Source organism: Blennius ocellaris (genome assembly GCF_963422515.1).
Source record: "Blennius ocellaris genome assembly, chromosome: 23".
Lineage (NCBI taxonomy): Eukaryota > Metazoa > Chordata > Actinopteri > Blenniiformes > Blenniidae > Blennius > Blennius ocellaris.
The window spans coordinates 16,361,557-16,378,126 of record NC_137672.1 but is presented as its reverse complement, the minus strand read 5'-3'; the positions used below and the strand labels follow the sequence as shown (position 1 = coordinate 16,378,126).

Here is a 16,570-nt window from a genome sequence, read left to right as displayed (position 1 = left end):
AAAACCATGTAATTCAGAGCAAAGTTGTAAATTTCGTAAGTATTCATGCACTCCGGGAAATGTTTGAGACCATAACAGGCTCATTGATCGAAGTTGCACTCTGTACAGGGTGTTTTGTCTTGTAATTTCTGACAATATAGTTCTAGCTTTCGATATTGTCGAAAGCTAGAACAACCAATATTGTCTCTAAACATCTTGACAAGAAACAAACTGTCAGCAAATGTCCAGTTTGTATTTACAGCTATTGTCACTTTATGTTTTATCTTTCAAACTTCCACTTGAGTAAACCCTTTATTTTTGCCGACAGTTATTGTATAATAATGCTGTATAATAATGTTCAGACACATTAATTGTTATCATCATCCGGTTCCTCTATAATGCCTTTTTTGTTCTGTCACACTGTCAACTAACACTGTGTAATCATCTTTTTTTTTTTTTTTTTTTTTTTTACCAACACCACAAAATACATTTTGAATTATGAGATGTGAAATCAATAATGCAGCAGAGAGACTTTTCAAAAGATCTATATCTTTTGTTCATGTCCATTAGGCTCAGACAATTGGCTTGTATCTGTTTATTGAAGCAGGCTTTAATATGTCCTTTGCAGATTGCAGCCGGGGCATCGACCATTCAACCACGTTAATGTCATCTTCACAGAGAGAAACGTCGAGACTCCCACATGACTCCAAGCCCTTCGGATGCTATAAGTACTCCACAGAGTGATATGGCTGCAGGGATGTGCTGCGTTCGTCGTAACCGCATATATTAGCATGCTCAGTGTTGGCATGGGTGTCTTTGAGAGATGAATGCAGGAAACAATGGGTTCAGCTGAGGAGTCTTCGTTGTACATCGATATGTAGCCCACAGTCGAGTCAATAGTGTGAATCAATTCTACATTCTTTTTCAATTAAGTTTCAAACAACAAACTTTATATATCGGCTGGAACTGAATACATTTATGAGTAACTTTCCTGGAAAGGTATTTCTAACATTTTGCAATAACTAAGAAGTGACAAATACATCTTTCTTTTTGTGTACTTAAGTTAACTCTTCAAATATATTTTAGTTACACAGGCTCCATGGGGCTTCTGTAGCTGTTCCACTTGACTCAAGCCTTTAAATACAAAATCACACTGTATGATTCTAGATATTCATACAATAATAATACACGTTCTGGAGTTTATTAGATTATCATTAAAACATTTGGAAAACATAGAAAAACATGTACAAAGAGACAAATAGTGATTTTATTTAATGGAGTTATGTACAAATAATGGACATAGTAAGCTTCATGATACCTCGTTACAATTGTTCGACACATTTATGTGTCAATGGTATGAAACCTGGTTTGCATACATGGTTAAACCCACCAGGGCTAAATAATTTGACAATTTATTGAAAAAAAAAAAATAATATATATATATATAAAATTCCCCCCATTTCCACGGAGACTGAAAAAATTAGACCTTGGAAGTTCCGTTGAATAAGAAGGTGGCTGAGGAACAGGTTTTACTTCATGACAACATTCTAACAGGCACTTCCCTTTAGTTCTCTTTCTCCATATACGTGGCGACAATCTCGTCTCTGTGCTCCACTTCCTTGGTGAGGTGTTTGTGAACCAACAGAGCTGACGGAGCAAACATGACCTCAGATCTGTCCCACAGCTTGGACTCTTTTTTTAAATGGATCTACTCCCTGATTTCTTTGGTAATGATCGGGTTTCTTTTCCTACTCCTGTCGGACCCGTCCAGTGCTGAGCCATCTGTTCCTCTCGCCCAGGACAAGAGCAAGGAAACGCTTCTTCTGGTATGGGCACACCCGTTTCGCAAACAAATCCAAATATCTGACTGCTGGACGAAACTTGCCATCAGTGGGTGCAAGGTCACTGATAACAGGGACTTGTACAGTCAAGCTGATGCTGTGCTCATCCACCACCAGCATGTCGCCAGAGGCAAAGGTCCTTTGCCTCTGGAACCGCGGCCACCTGGGCAGAAGTGGATATGGCTTAACACTGAGTCCCCAACAAATACTAGGAATCTTTGGAAATATGAAGGTATTTACAACCTCACAGTGAGCTACCGTGAAGACTCTGATGTTTTTCTGCCATATGGGTACTTGATCCCAGTGACACAGTTGGATAAACTACCCCAGGGCCGTTTTGCATTTTCACTCAAAGGAAGAACCTCCCCCTCTGATCTGCTTCGTCCCCGCTTTGTGGCCTGGGGGGTCAGTCGCTGGAACGAGTCCCGCGCACGCGTTGTCTACTACAAGCTCCTTAAAGACCACATCCAGATTGACCTGTTTGGGGACGCGGGCGAACAGATCCCAGGGGGCAGACAAAATTTGCTGGAGGTGATCAATCAGTACCAGTTCTACCTGGCATTCGAGAACTCTCAGCACACCGACTACATCACAGAAAAGCTGTGGAATGCAGTGGAAACCGGCGCTATCCCTGTGGTCCTGGGTCCATCCAGGGAGAACTACGAGCGTTTCTTGCCCTCAGAGGCCTTCATACACGTTGATGACTTCCCCACAGCACAGGACCTGGCCCAGTACCTGCTGACGGCCAAGGACAATCCATCTCTGATCGAGAAGCACCTCAGGTGGAGGAAGAACTACAAAATATGTCGTCCTTGGTGGGGTCGTGACTATTACTGCATGGCCTGCTTGGCAGCAAAGAGGAACAAAGGCAAGATTGATGTGGTCAAAAACCTTTATGAGTGGTATAACTCATGAAAACCAAAGTAGAAGAGGGACTTTTTAAAGTTTTGAGCAATGTGGGCAAGTGCCCAAAGGTGTATGGTTGTCGTTACGGGGTGGGGGTAAACTGAAGTACACTGGGTGTGACTTGTAAAAGAAAATGGAAGAGGGATTTTTCTCAATGAAAGGGTATCAGATTTGTAAGTGTTGTGATTGCCAATCTAATAAAATCATTGGTGTATGTTTGTTTGTACCACAAGGGGGTTTTTTTTCCTTCAAATTTTTCACAACAGACAGATATTAGTCCATAGAAGATTGCATACAATTTTGGAGGTGATAGAGCAAGGTTTTTTTTCTTAGTCCACATAAGATTAGGGTCAAATGCCACACACACACACACACACACACACACACACACACACACACACACACACACACACACACACACACACACACACACACACACACACACACACACACACACACACACACACACACACACACACACACACACACACACACACACACACACACACACACGTATTTAATACAAAGAGGTAGCTCACAATCCACAGCAGAAGCTCAGAGACAGATATGAACAAGAGGCAAGATTTTCCCGTGAATTTAGTGCTAAAGCCTTGCTTTTTTTTACTACAGCAGCAAAAGTGTGTTAGAGCAGGATACTATGTATGTTAAAGCTTTTATGATTCTCAGGAGGGTTCAGCTGTAAAACTTTTTTTTCTTGTCTTAAAGTAGCTGTCTGAGAGGAAAACAAACATTTCTAGAGCTCGTTGGTGGCATTTCAGCTTGTTTTTACTATGACATTGAATCATTTGAAGCCCCGTTTACATGATATTTGGAGTGAAAATCCATCATTTTTCAAATGTATTTGTGTTTAGACAACGTTTTGAAAATGATGTCCATTTGCACAGAAAGTAACACTGAAAACAATGTAGCGAGAATACCAGACAATGAGTTGACTGTTATTTATTTTCGTAGTTTTTTTTAATGTGCAGAAGAACTATTTACTATGGCCATGGCGCACATGATATCTAGCAACTTCAGATAAGTTGCATTTACCGCGTGTTTATAGAGAAACGTAGCAGGAGCATTTAAAAAAAAAATAAAAAATTCCCCTCATTTCCACGGAGACAGACTTGACTGCTTTCCGAAAAAAAGTATACCTTGGGAGCCATTTTCAGAAAGTAACACCCAAACAGTGAGGCGTTTTATACAAAGAGGTGTTCAAGTGAATAAGAAGGTGGCTGAGGAACAGGTTTTATTTCATGCCAACATTCCAACTGGCACTTCCCTTATAGTCCACTTTCTCAAGGAGGTGTTTGTTAAACAACAGAGCTGACGGAGCAAACATGACCTCAGATCTGTCCCACAGCTTGGACTCTTTTTTTAAATGGATCTACTCCTTGATTTCTTTGGTAGTGATCGGGTTTCTTTTCCTACTCCTGTCGGACCCGTCCAGTGCTGAGCCATCTGTTCCTCTCGCCCAGGACAAGAGCAAGGAAACGCTTCTTCTGGTATGGGCACACCCGTTTGGCAAACACATCCAAATATCTGACTGCTGGGAGAAACTTGCCATCAGTGGGTGCAAGGTCACTGATAACAGGGACTTGTACAGTCAAGCTGATGCTGTGCTCCTCCACCACCAGTATGTCGCCAGAGGCAGAGGTCCTTTGCCTCTGGAACCGCGGCCACCTGGGCAGAAGTGGATATGGCTTAACACTGAGTCCCCAACAAATACTAGGAATCTTTGGAAATATGAAGGTATTTACAACCTCACACTGAGCTACCGTGAAGACTCTGATGTTTTTCTGCCATATGGGTACTTGATCCCAGTGACACAGTTGGATAAACTACCCCAGGGCCGTTTTGCATTTTCATTCAAAGGACGAACCTCCCCCTCTGATCTGCTTCGTCCCCGCTTTGTGGCCTGGGGGGTCAGTAACTGGAACGAGTCCCTCGCACGCGTTGTCTACTACAAGCTCCTTAAAGACCACATCCAGATTGACCTGTTTGGGGATGTGGGCAAACAGATCCCAGGGGGCAGACAAAATTTGCTGGAGGTGATCAATCAGTACCAGTTCTACCTGGCATTCGAGAACTCTCAGCACACCGACTACATCACAGAAAAGCTGTGGAATGCAGTGGAAACCGGCGCTATCCCTGTGGTCCTGGGTCCATCCAGGGAGAACTACGAGCGTTTCTTGCCCTCAGAGGCCTTCATACACGTTGATGACTTCCCCACAGCACAGGACCTGGCCCAGTACCTGCTGACGGCCAAGGACAATCCATCTCTGATCGAGAAGCACCTCAGGTGGAGGAAGAACTACAAAATATGTCGTCCTTGGTGGGGTCGTGACCATTACTGCATGGCCTGCTTGGCAGCAAAGAGGAACAAAGGCAAGATTGATGTGGTCAAAAACCTTTATGAGTGGTATTACTCATGAAAACCAAAGTAGAAGAGGGACTTTTTTAAGTTTTGAGCAATGTGGGCAAGTGCCCAAAGGTGTATGGTTGTCGTTACGGGGTGGGGGTAAACTGAAGTACGCTGGGTGTGACTTGTAAAAGAAAATGGAAGAGGGATTTTTCTCAATGAAAGGGTATCAGATTTGTAAGTGTTGTGATTGCCAATCTAATAAAATCATTGGTGTATGTTTGTTTGTACCACAAGGGTTTTTTTTTCCTTCAAATTTTTCACAGCAGACAGATATTAGTCCATAGAAGATTGCATACAATTTTGGAGGTGATAGAGCAAGGTTTTTTTTCTTAGTCCACATAAGATTAGAGTCAAATGCCACACACACACACACACACACACACACACACACACACACACACACACACACACACACACACACACACACACACACACACACACACACACACACACACACACACACACACGTTGTATTTAATACAAAGAGGTAGCTCACAATCCACAGCAGAAGCTCAGAGACAGATATGAACAAGAGGCAAGATTTTCCCGTGAATTTAGTGCTAAAGCCTTGCTTTTTTTTACTACAGCAGCAAAAGTGTGTTAGAGCAGGATACTATGTATGTTAAAGCTTTTATGATTCTCAGGAGGGTTCAGTTGTAAAACTTTTTTTTCTTGTCTCAAAGTAGCTGTATGAGAAGAAAACAAACGTTTCTAGAGCTCGTTGGTGGCATTTCAGCTTGTTTTTATTATGACATTGAATCATTTGAAGCCCCGTTTACATATTTGGAGTGAAAATCCATCATTTTTCGAATGTATTTGTGTTTAGACAACAACGTTTTGAAAATGATGTCCATTTACACAGAAAGTAACACTGAAAACAATGTAGCGAGAATACCAGACAATGAGTTGACTGTTATTTATTTTCGTAGTTTTTTTTAATGTGCAGAAGAACTATTTACTACGGCCATGGCGCACATGATATCTAGCAACTTCAGATAAGTTGCATTTACCGCGTGTTTACAGAGAAACGTAGCAGGAGCATTTAAAAAAAAATAAACAAGAAGGCCGTTGCTCGGCTAATCCCCCGCCGGAGGGCTTTATATTTTCTCACAAAGCCAGCTCTAAGGCAGCACACTTGGTACACTAGAGGGTGTTCCATGGGTCCTAGTAGATAATTATGTAGAATCTGAAAGGTCTTCTTCATAAGCTATGTCAAAATACGTCTCCAGAGCCCAAAAGGTGTTTTTATGCACTTAGTGACCCTGTGACCTGATATGCAAATTAGGTCATGGTCACCATGGTGCCCCTTCTCCCCAGGTGGAGTGTCCATGTGTGAAGTTTGGTGACTGTGGGCCCAGGAACTGCTGAGAAATGAGGAGAAATGTTTATATGAAAATACATGTATTTTTTATGGAGCCCCTCTGGTGACATTGGTGAAAAAAAAAAGATTGCTTAATCGCGTGGCCACGCGTTATTAAGGCGTGGGAACGAGATAAATAAGTCGTGGCCACGCGTTATTAAACTGCCGTCAAGTCAGCCGGCACTCAATTTTAACTGCACTTTTATTAACGCCTTTACGGTTAAACACAGGTCAGCGTACGGCCGCAATGCTGACAGAAAGACTGATGGTCTGATTTCAAAATGCAATAAAATGGAATCCTTCATAGGTTTACACCCAATTTCACTTCAGCGCAATACTAGGCATACTCCTTTGTTACTACAAGAAATATGAAAGAATATTACTGTAGAAATTTGGAGAAAATTACTCTTAAACTTGGATGTGTTGATCGAAAATGATGGTCTCATCTAATTTCAAACTGCAATAAAATGGAATCCTTAATAGGTTTATGCCTGATTCCACTTCAGGCAATACTAGACATACTCCTTTACTACTACAAGCAGCATCAAAGAATATCACTGTAGGAATTTGGAGAAAAGTACTTTTAAACCTGGAGCAAATTAATGAAGGCAAGACCATTATTTTCGACCAACAGATCCAAGTTTGACATTACTTTTCTCCAGATTTCTACAGTAATATTCTTTGATCTTACTGGTACTGGTAAAGGACTATATCTAGTATTGCACTGAAGTGAAATCAGGCATAAACCTATGAAGAATCTTTTTTAATTGGAATTTGAAAACAGGTGTGAGAAATCATTATTTTCGTTACTTTGCTCCAAGTTTAAGAGTACTTTACTCCAAATCCCTACAGTAATATTCTTCGACATTGCTTGCAGTAACAAAAGAGTATGTCTAGTATTGCCTTGAAGTGGAATCAGGCATAAACCTATGAAGGATTCCTTTTTATTGCATTTTGAAAACAGGCGAGAGATCATTATTTTCAACCAACAGATTCAAGTTTAAGAGTACTTTTCTCCAAATTCCTACAGTAATATTCTTTCATATTTCTTGTAGTAACAAAGGAGTGGCCACGCGTTATTAAGCAATAATTTTTTTTCACCAATGTCACCAGAGGGGCTCCGTAATTTTGCAACCATGACGAGCAAACTTCAGACCCTACCAATCTTCAAGGTCAAGGTCCAGGTCAGGTCACTTGGTATGCTGGAGGGTGTCCCCAGAGTACTAGTAGGTGTGTATAAAATTTCAGAGCCCTAGCTCAAAAACCTAGGCCTCCAGAGCCCAAAATGTGTTTTTAAGCACTTCGTGACCCTTTGACCTACTTAATTGGCAAATTAGGTCAAGGTCACCATAGTATCCCTTCCCCCTCTGAGATGTATCCACATGTGAAGTTTGGTCACTGTGGGCCCAGGGGTTGCCGAGATATAGGTAGAAACGTTCGAACGGACTGACGTACGGACGTACGGGACTGTTTCAAGATCCCCCTTCGGGGCCTATCGGCTACGGCGGGGGATAAAAATTCCCCTCATTTCCATGGAGACAGACTTGACTGCTTTCCGAAAAAAAGTATACCTTGGGAGCCATTTTCAGAAAGTAACACCCAAACAGTGAGGCGTTTAATACAAAGAGGTGTTCAAGTGAATAAGAAGGTGGCTGTGGAACAGGTTTTATTTCATGCCAACATTCCAACTGGCACTTCCCTTATAGTCCACTTTCTCAAGGAGGTGTTTGTTAAACAACAGAGCTGACGGAGCAAACATGACCTCAGATTTGTCCCACAGCTTGGACTCTTTTTTTAAATGGATCTACTCCTTGATTTCTTTGGTAGTGATCGGGTTTCTTTTCCTACTCCTGTCGGACCCGTCCAGTGCTGAGCCATCTGTTCCTCTCGCCCAGGACAAGAGCAAGGAAACGCTTCTTCTGGTATGGGCACACCCGTTTGGCCAACACGTCAAAATATCCGACTGCTGGGAGACATTTGCCATCAGTGGGTGCAAGGTCACTGATAACAGGAGCTTGTATAGTCAAGCTGATGCTGTGCTCATCCACCACCAGTATGTCGCCTCTCGCATCGGTTATCTGCCTCTGGAACCGCGGCCACCTGGACAGAAGTGGATATGGCTTAACACTGAGTCCCCAACAAATGCCAAGAGGCTTTGGAAATATGAAGGTATTTACAACCTCACAGTGAGCTACCGTGAAGACTCTGATGTTTTTCTGCCATATGGGTACTTGATCCCAGTGACACAGTTGGATAAACTACCCCAGGGCCGTTTTGCATTTACATTCAAAGGACGAACCTCCCCCTCTGATCTGCTTCGTCCCCGCTTTGTGGCCTGGGGGGTCAGTCACTGGGATGAGTCCCTCGCACGCATTGCCTACTACAAGCTCCTTAAAGACCACATCCAGATTGACCTGTTTGGGAAGGTGGGCAAAAAGATCCCAAAGGGCAGACAAAGTTTGCTGAAGGTGATCAATCAGTACCAGTTCTACCTGGCATTCGAGAACTCTCAGCACACCGACTACATCACAGAAAAGCTGTGGAATGCAGTGGAAAGCGGCGCTATCCCTGTGGTCCTGGGTCCATCCAGGGAGAACTACGAGCGTTTCTTGCCCTCAGAGGCCTTCATACACGTTGATGACTTCCCCACAGCACAGGACCTGGCCCAGTACCTGCTGACGGCCAAGGACAATCCATCTCTGATCGAGAAGCACCTCAGGTGGAGGAAGAACTACAAAATATGTCGTCCTTGGTGGGGTCGTGACTATTACTGCATGGCCTGCTTGGCAGCAAAGAGGAACAAAGGCAAGATTGATGTGGTCAAAAACCTTAATGAGTGGTTTTACTCATGAAAACCAAAGTAGAAGAGGGACTTTTTTTAACTTATGAGCAATGTGGGCAAGTGCCCAAAGGTGTATGGTTGTCGTTATGGTGTGGGGATAAACTGAAGTACACTGGGTATCAGATTTGTAAGTATTGTGATTGCCAAGGACGTAATAAAATCATTGGTGTATATTTGTTTCTACCGCAAGGTTTTTTTTTTTCCAATTTTTCACAACAGATAGATATATGTTTTTTTTCTTAGTCCACATAAGATTAGGGTCAAATGCTGCGAGCCCGCACACGCACGCACGCACGCACGCACGCACGCACGCACGCACACACGCACACACACACACACACACACACACACACACACACACACACACACACACACACACACACACACACACACACACACACACACACACACACACACACACACACACACACACACACACACACACACTCGTAATTTTCAAGAAATGTAATTCCAAGAAATAGTTTTTTTTTCCCTCAGTCGATATTCCTTCTTTTGTATCTACCAAGGTTTCAGTCATGGAAGTCCTTTTTACATGCTGTACATGCAAGACTTGGCTCGACACAAAGCCTTTTATCAAGGCTGCTCTATTGTTGAAGTCATATCGCCGGCGCTGCAGAGAACCAACGATTTGTTAACGGCTCCTTTCAGGGACAACTTTACCTGAGGCTGAAGACAAAGTGAAGTGGCAGGAGAGACAGAGAAGGCCTCAATATTCCATGCCTGATTTCCCTGTGATTGTTGTCTGCTGTGCCTTGTTTTGTCCTTTCATCCATTTTCCAAGATGTATTCTAGCTATTTTGTGATCACACCTGCCTTGCTTTTGTTATGAAATCGGACTTTCTTCCCACTCTTACTCTTTTTTTTTTTTTTTTTGCCCTTGTCCTGTTCAGCAGCATGGGCAGACCATATGATGTGATTGAGAGCCTTCTGAAGTCAGAACAGTTTTTGCTCTTGCAACAGGAAGAGACTAAAGATCTCCCCATGTTGCTGCCTTTATTAGAAGGCAGCAACATGGGGAGAGAGAAGATTGAGAGGCGAGAGAGAGAGAGAGTGGGGGGTCGGGGGGTGAGTGGGGGACAACATACAATACTCTTGTTAGTGCTACATATATTTTTTACAACTATCACACTGATCCAAATATTTTCCAACTGTTTTGAGATTAAACCAGCCTGAGCAGCTCTATCTAGACAGTAACATGATGGAGCCGGCCCCTTCCACCACCGCTCCCCCAACCCGGCAGGACAGATCATTTCTAACATCTAGAACACAACTACAAAGCTCAAGCGACAATCCCAGACGGTATGTGAATTGAGAATGAAACATTAATCAGGTCACCATGCCGGGGTTCATCACAGCATCCACAGTTGTGAATGAAATATTTCCGGCTTTATTTCCACTGTTAACTCCAGCTGACCTATAGATCATCTCCGTGTGTGCCAGACGGTCCGCAGAGATTTGAAGGCAGTGGATAATGAACTGTGGCCTCCGGCACACGAGACACAAGCTGGAGCATTGCCTCCAAAGTCTGATCAAGTGAGGGATCCATCTGGGTTGCTATAGCAACAGTGTGAAGGCCACAGGTGCCCCATCTTTGAGAGTGGCTGCTAAATGAAATCGACAACAAAAATCTTGTTGAGTCTATAAGGCCGAACCTTTAAGCCTGCAGTCGCCTGAGGGCTGCAAACTGTGTCTTTGTGTGCATGCGAGTCATTTGTTCACGTAACAAAAGGTTAAAAAACAGGTTTGGTGAGCCCTCGCTTCGACATTACCTTGGCTGTCATGGCAACAGAGCACTGTAGCACTGCCAAGGTAGGAGGGCAGAGCCGTGCAGGCCGATGATAACAAATGGAGGAAGAAGCATCGGAATCGAAGGAGGAGGAGTGTCAGGCAGAAGGCAGAGCTTTACTGGAGCTGAGAAAACCGAGGTGGGAAGGAGAGAGAGTGAGGGGGCGGATAACTCCATCAGGCTGAGCGGACCTGCTCGGTCAGCCTGCCGAGGAGGCGGAGGAAACCGAAAGGAGGTAGTGTGAGATAATGGGCATGAAAGAGAAATGCCTGGCACGACACTCATAACTTTCTGCTGTTGGCACTGAGGTGTGTCCCCTGTGTTTATGGAGGAATGAAGCGAGAAGTCTTCTCCATTTACCTGCAGGAGAACGCAGAGTGAAAAACATGTTTGATAGATTGATGATAATGAATAAGACATGCAACAGGGACACAGGGTAGTTCAATGTCATTCCTGTAGCCGCCTGCAGATGTTAAAGGCAGCTTTATGGTCGTTGAGGATGAAAATAAATCCACAATAAACACACCACGTTGATTTGTCTTGAAATGTCTCAGGACTCATAAACGGGTTCACCATCAATTGAACTGGAAGAAGCACTTTCCAGTGGTTCGTTGCAACATTCGTAGCAACAAAACACAACAAAACATTAAGAAATATTTAATTGTTTTAACTTTTTATTTTATAGTTTGTTTCCCCCCCCCCAAGTTTATATCCAATGTGGCCGTGTACCTTAAAATCAACATGAAGTTAAATCGGACAGAATTGTTTGAGAAATGTACAGATTACAAACTATAAACAACATGTATTAAAAACAAAGATACTTATTTAACTGATTTAAATCTAAACGTTGGACAACCATGTGGAGAAGTCATTCCTAACAAATGTCTTTTTACATCAGCTTATCTTCTTTACGCAGCCAAGAGCGTTATTGTTTTATTAGTGTGATACACAAGAATATAATGTTTACTCTACTCACCTCAGCTAGTTCAAGAAAAGTTGTAGAGACTCATCAGAAATGTTCATCTGACTCGTGATTTACGATGAAGAGCTCAGCAGTCGCCCCACTCACCACTATCGAAATGTCATCCCACAACTTATCCAACCTTCCTAAACATTTTTCAATCCTAAACTGATAAAGAGTCTCAAAAGTCCATTCAACTTTCTTTTTTTTTTTTTGTCCGATTAGTTTGTGACGCGCTCCTGGCTGACCAAAAGCTGCTGGTCCTCCGAGAGGAGAAGGAATCCATAATTAGTTGGTTTTTTCTAAGTCAGTCAATTTTTCATTTTGTCGGGCGTTAGTTCATCCACAGCCTTCTAGGGACTCTTATTTGCTGTGAGGATGCTGGAGGGCACAATAAGAACAAAGGTTTTGGCTAGGGGGGAGGCGTAGTTATGGGCTGGAATCTGCCTGAACACAGTTTAAAGACTTGGCTATAATCCTCAAACTCTTTTCCTCACATACACAGAAGCATGTATAACATAGAGGGACATACCTTCTCCCTTTAGACTTGATTGTTCTCTTAAATATAGTGAATCAAGTTATATTAGAGCTGCATTACATTTCCAAGTTCGAGCCAAAATGCTGAAAATGCTCCAAAGCTTTGTTAATACTAGATCTATCGGCAATAAATGTACATTGTTAATACGTTGTAATTTGAGACTTTTGCTTTGAAAGCAACAGCTATAGTGACTTCCTGCACTTGAAGCAATGTAATATTTTGGCTGCTCTACATCACATTTATGACATTTGTTTTCACGCAAAAGTAAGTTGTGATAAACTTTTAAGGCTTATATATACAGTATATATAGAGAGAGACAGCGAGAGCGAGAGAGAGATACTTTCACACTGAAATATAACACATTTCTTAATTCAGTTAAAGAGATTTAGAAAAGACTTCAGGACATTCAAATCTGATCCTGATTTATTTTTGATGCGTTTAGAGAAACGCAGGGATATACCCAGCAGTCGCCACTGAATTATTTACAGTCTGCTGCCTTGTAGACATTTGTCTTCTGGATTAAGTTTCCAGTCTTCCCTCCCTCGCTCCCATATCCCCCTTCATCATTTATATCATTCTGCGTCTCCTCCAGTGACTTGCAGAGACGGAGGGAAGGTGTGGCTATCGGTCTGCAGAGAGAGAGGAAAGCAGGGGGAAGATCAAAAGTGCAACCGAATCTGAACACGGAGGATCCCACATTCGAACGCGAGTGTGGGATCAGTGTGAATTTCATGTGTCGTGAACATGCATATGCAGCCTGAAGCCAGGAAAAAAAAACTTCCCTTTGATCGCTCCCGTGCCACCCCCTCACTCATTTCCTGCTCCTCCCACATCTCTATCTCTTCACTTTGTATTCAGTCCCATTTGTACGCACCCTGCGAAACGTCTAATACAGTCCTTTGTGCATTGCATGTTTCAGATGCATTTCCTGTTACTCATGTTTTTATATACATGCCAGCACGATGTGACTCATTCAGACTCTGAACTCCATGATCAACAAGACCCACAGTCACAGTGAACCCTTGATGTCAAAACTGACCTTAAAGACGGAGCGCGCTCCAACCAGGATCAATGCAAGACACTGTCACGCGCGTGCCGTCCCACACATTTTACATTCCGCTCGTGTCTGAGGTGAAGTTCGGTGTAATCGCCTCTTCAACCTTTTAGCTGACTCTCCGTCACTCATGTGCGTTCGGCCAACAGCTGTGGTCATCTTTTTGATAAATGATCTTCTGCGGTTCCGTTTGCCTCTGGAACATTTCGAATACCGACGTGCTCATCATGGCATTCACATTTAGATTGATCCGTCATAGAAGTGATGGCCGCTTTTTGCGCTAGAAAGAAAGTAATGGCGTCATCAATGGCGGCATCGTGTGGCAGTATGCGGCACAGCACTCTTTGCATGTTCTGCTTGATCCGTTTATGCGACATCGTTTCAAGTGAAAACTCATCGTTGTGTTTTCATTTCAGAAAAGCTTTAAAGATGTTTGTTTGCAAAGAGATAAACCCTGAAAATGATGTAATTTTCATGTTGGGCCACTAGTGGGTGCTGTTTTTGTAATGACGCCACACAGTCACGTAAGCAGAGAACAATACTGCACAAATTAACAATGAGAGTATACAGATATTCATTATTCTTAATTTTCTTCTATTGAACATGCACAGAAAACTATTTACTACGGTTGTGGTGAACATGACCAGTAGCAGTGTTTCTGAAAAGTAGAGTTTGTTTCTGGACCCACTTTTACTGCTGTGATTTCTGCCTGTTTACAGCCACAGTATTATGCTTTGCAGATGATCTCTGAACCTCTTTGTGTCTGACTCAGTCTGTCACCCTTTTAACGTAATGAAATGTTGGTACTGAAAAATCCAACAGCATCATAATAATATCACAAAGTAAATAATATTCATCAAGACAAGGTGGAAATGAACCTATCGTCGATCAAATTAAATTGTGGCGTTTGTATGCAGAGTTTGACACCCCTGCATTAACCTATATACATTAATATTATGTTGTATTATATTTTCAGCCATTACATTTCAATGGCTTCATGTGGTTCTGAGTCGGGTGCTGCGGGTTGTTTTTCTCATTCACTCCCTCATGAATTTCTACGGCTAACATGCAGCGCAGAGTCACAACCGTCAAGCTGATTGACGGGCGGTCATCCACTTCGAGGTCAGACCGGCCGGGGGGGGGGGGGGGGGGGGGGGTAGTCCATCAGCTCTGAAAAGCTGGGTGGAGATCACAGCTGCCGGGCTCGGTGGAGATGCGGCTGAGGAATGCTTTTGCGCTCGATGCAAAAGAGGCAGTTTGCTTGCAGAAACCTTGTTTGTGCAGAGACTTCATTTGCATGAAATTCTCAGAGAATTGCACTCTGTCAAACCGAGACACTTTAAAGGTGAATATTACCCTTGATGAAGTCACAGAACTCATCTAAAAAGGGCTCTGTGGTCAACCATTAACCCAAATAAAGATGCTCCGAGGAAACTGAGCCTACAAATTGATACACGTTTATGTCTTTTCAGGTGGTCATAGGAAATCTTACTATCTGACATCAGTAATCCATCTACTCTATTTCCTCTTCTGTGGATTTAGGAGAATCAACCTGGATTTGAAAAGGGTAAACATGGGTAGGGAGCTCCATAGACAACAGAGTAAGGCTGACCTGGTGGACTTAGTGGAGGGTCAGATCTGGTGTGTTTTTAAGCGTGCGGGATATTGACAGTGCAGACATTCTAAGGAAGAAAACTGATGGAGGGATGAGGAATACCAGACCGACTGAGTGTGCTGATGCTGAATCCTGGAAATGTCAACCAGACCGAGATCTACATTTTCCTGCCACATTAAAATGGCAAGCAATATCCCTTAAGATTACTGATGACATCTGTCAAACCTCAGCGGGGCATTGGATTGGGTGGGCAGACAGATTCATCGTTGCGGCTACTTTAACGGGGGAGAATGTGGAGAAGAGGCTGAGAACCGGAAAACCAGAAGCCCCTAATGATTTTCCACACCCGAAGCAGCACAGCCTACATGTTTACTGACAGACACAAACAGCAATCAACCAAGCACACACACCGACACACACACACACACACACACACACTGGGCCAGAGGTGATTGTTTGAGCTTTGCCTCCATAATGATCTTTTGTCTTCGCCTGCTGCGCTTGACTAATTGATCAGCCACTGGGGAGGGAGAAGGGAAGTTATCGACCGGGTTGACACAGCCGTTTTCAGTCATCTCAATCATATGACCCTCCCAAGAAGAAAAAGCATAGATTACTGCAAGATTGAAGCATTTTGTAACAGTATTCTGATTAAGCCATAATCAGAATCTCCATCAAACTGTATTTTTGCATGGTTCAGCTTTGAAAATCCTCTTTGCATTAAGTTCATCATGTTCAGCATTTCTACCATTTCCGTTTTTTGTGTAAATGCCAAATTCTTCTGAAACGTGAATGCTTTTTCACTGGAAATGTGTGAATAGTGCCTTAAGCTACTGGTGGGCTCAGTACGTTGGTATAAGGCATTAATGTGAAGAACTTAAGAAAAAAAAGTAGGAATTTTTCCCTGAGTGCATCTTCAGTATTGTGTTAAAAAAAAACACATCTGCATATTCAAAAAAGATTTATTTCTACAGCAAGTCCAGTGAAATTGTAAAATTACCAGTAGTCTAGTTTTTGTTTCACAATATCCCAGTGCACACACAATGTTGGGTTTCGATTTAAAAACGTCCTATAATCTAAAGATTTTGTGATCTTTCACCAACTACCTCAGACTTGAAATCCAGTACACTCAAATTATGTGTGCTAATATATGTAGTACATTAAAGCCCTGGAGCAAACAAGTTTGCTCTTGACCTATTTAGCAGGGAAGAGCAGTGTGATGATTTTCTGATTTAGTTC

At 42.8% G+C, this 16,570-nt stretch overlaps 3 protein-coding genes across 3 annotated transcripts; all 3 read left to right on the top strand.

Annotated features, from left to right (window-relative positions):
* Nucleotides 1-1,709: 1,709 nt before the first annotated feature.
* LOC308147308 (4-galactosyl-N-acetylglucosaminide 3-alpha-L-fucosyltransferase 9-like) lies at nucleotides 1,710-2,735 on the top strand (the record flags this gene model as incomplete). The annotated part of the gene is made up of 1 exon (XM_080519415.1): nucleotides 1,710-2,735. The coding sequence occupies one exon, from the start codon at nucleotides 1,710-1,712 to the stop codon at nucleotides 2,733-2,735; it is 1,026 nt and encodes a 341-aa protein (XP_080375541.1).
* Nucleotides 2,736-4,069: 1,334 nt separating this feature from the next.
* LOC308147307 (4-galactosyl-N-acetylglucosaminide 3-alpha-L-fucosyltransferase 9-like) lies at nucleotides 4,070-5,175 on the top strand (the record flags this gene model as incomplete). Its single annotated transcript, XM_080519414.1, has 1 exon — nucleotides 4,070-5,175. One exon carries the CDS (start codon nucleotides 4,070-4,072, stop codon nucleotides 5,162-5,164), a length of 1,095 nt encoding a protein of 364 aa, XP_080375540.1. The 3' UTR covers nucleotides 5,165-5,175.
* Nucleotides 5,176-8,271: 3,096 nt separating this feature from the next.
* Nucleotides 8,272-9,463, top strand: LOC308147306 (3-galactosyl-N-acetylglucosaminide 4-alpha-L-fucosyltransferase FUT3-like; the record flags this gene model as incomplete). Its single annotated transcript, XM_080519413.1, has 1 exon — nucleotides 8,272-9,463. The coding sequence occupies one exon, from the start codon at nucleotides 8,272-8,274 to the stop codon at nucleotides 9,364-9,366; it is 1,095 nt and encodes a 364-aa protein (XP_080375539.1). The 3' UTR covers nucleotides 9,367-9,463.
* Between the last annotated feature and the right edge of the window lie 7,107 nt (nucleotides 9,464-16,570).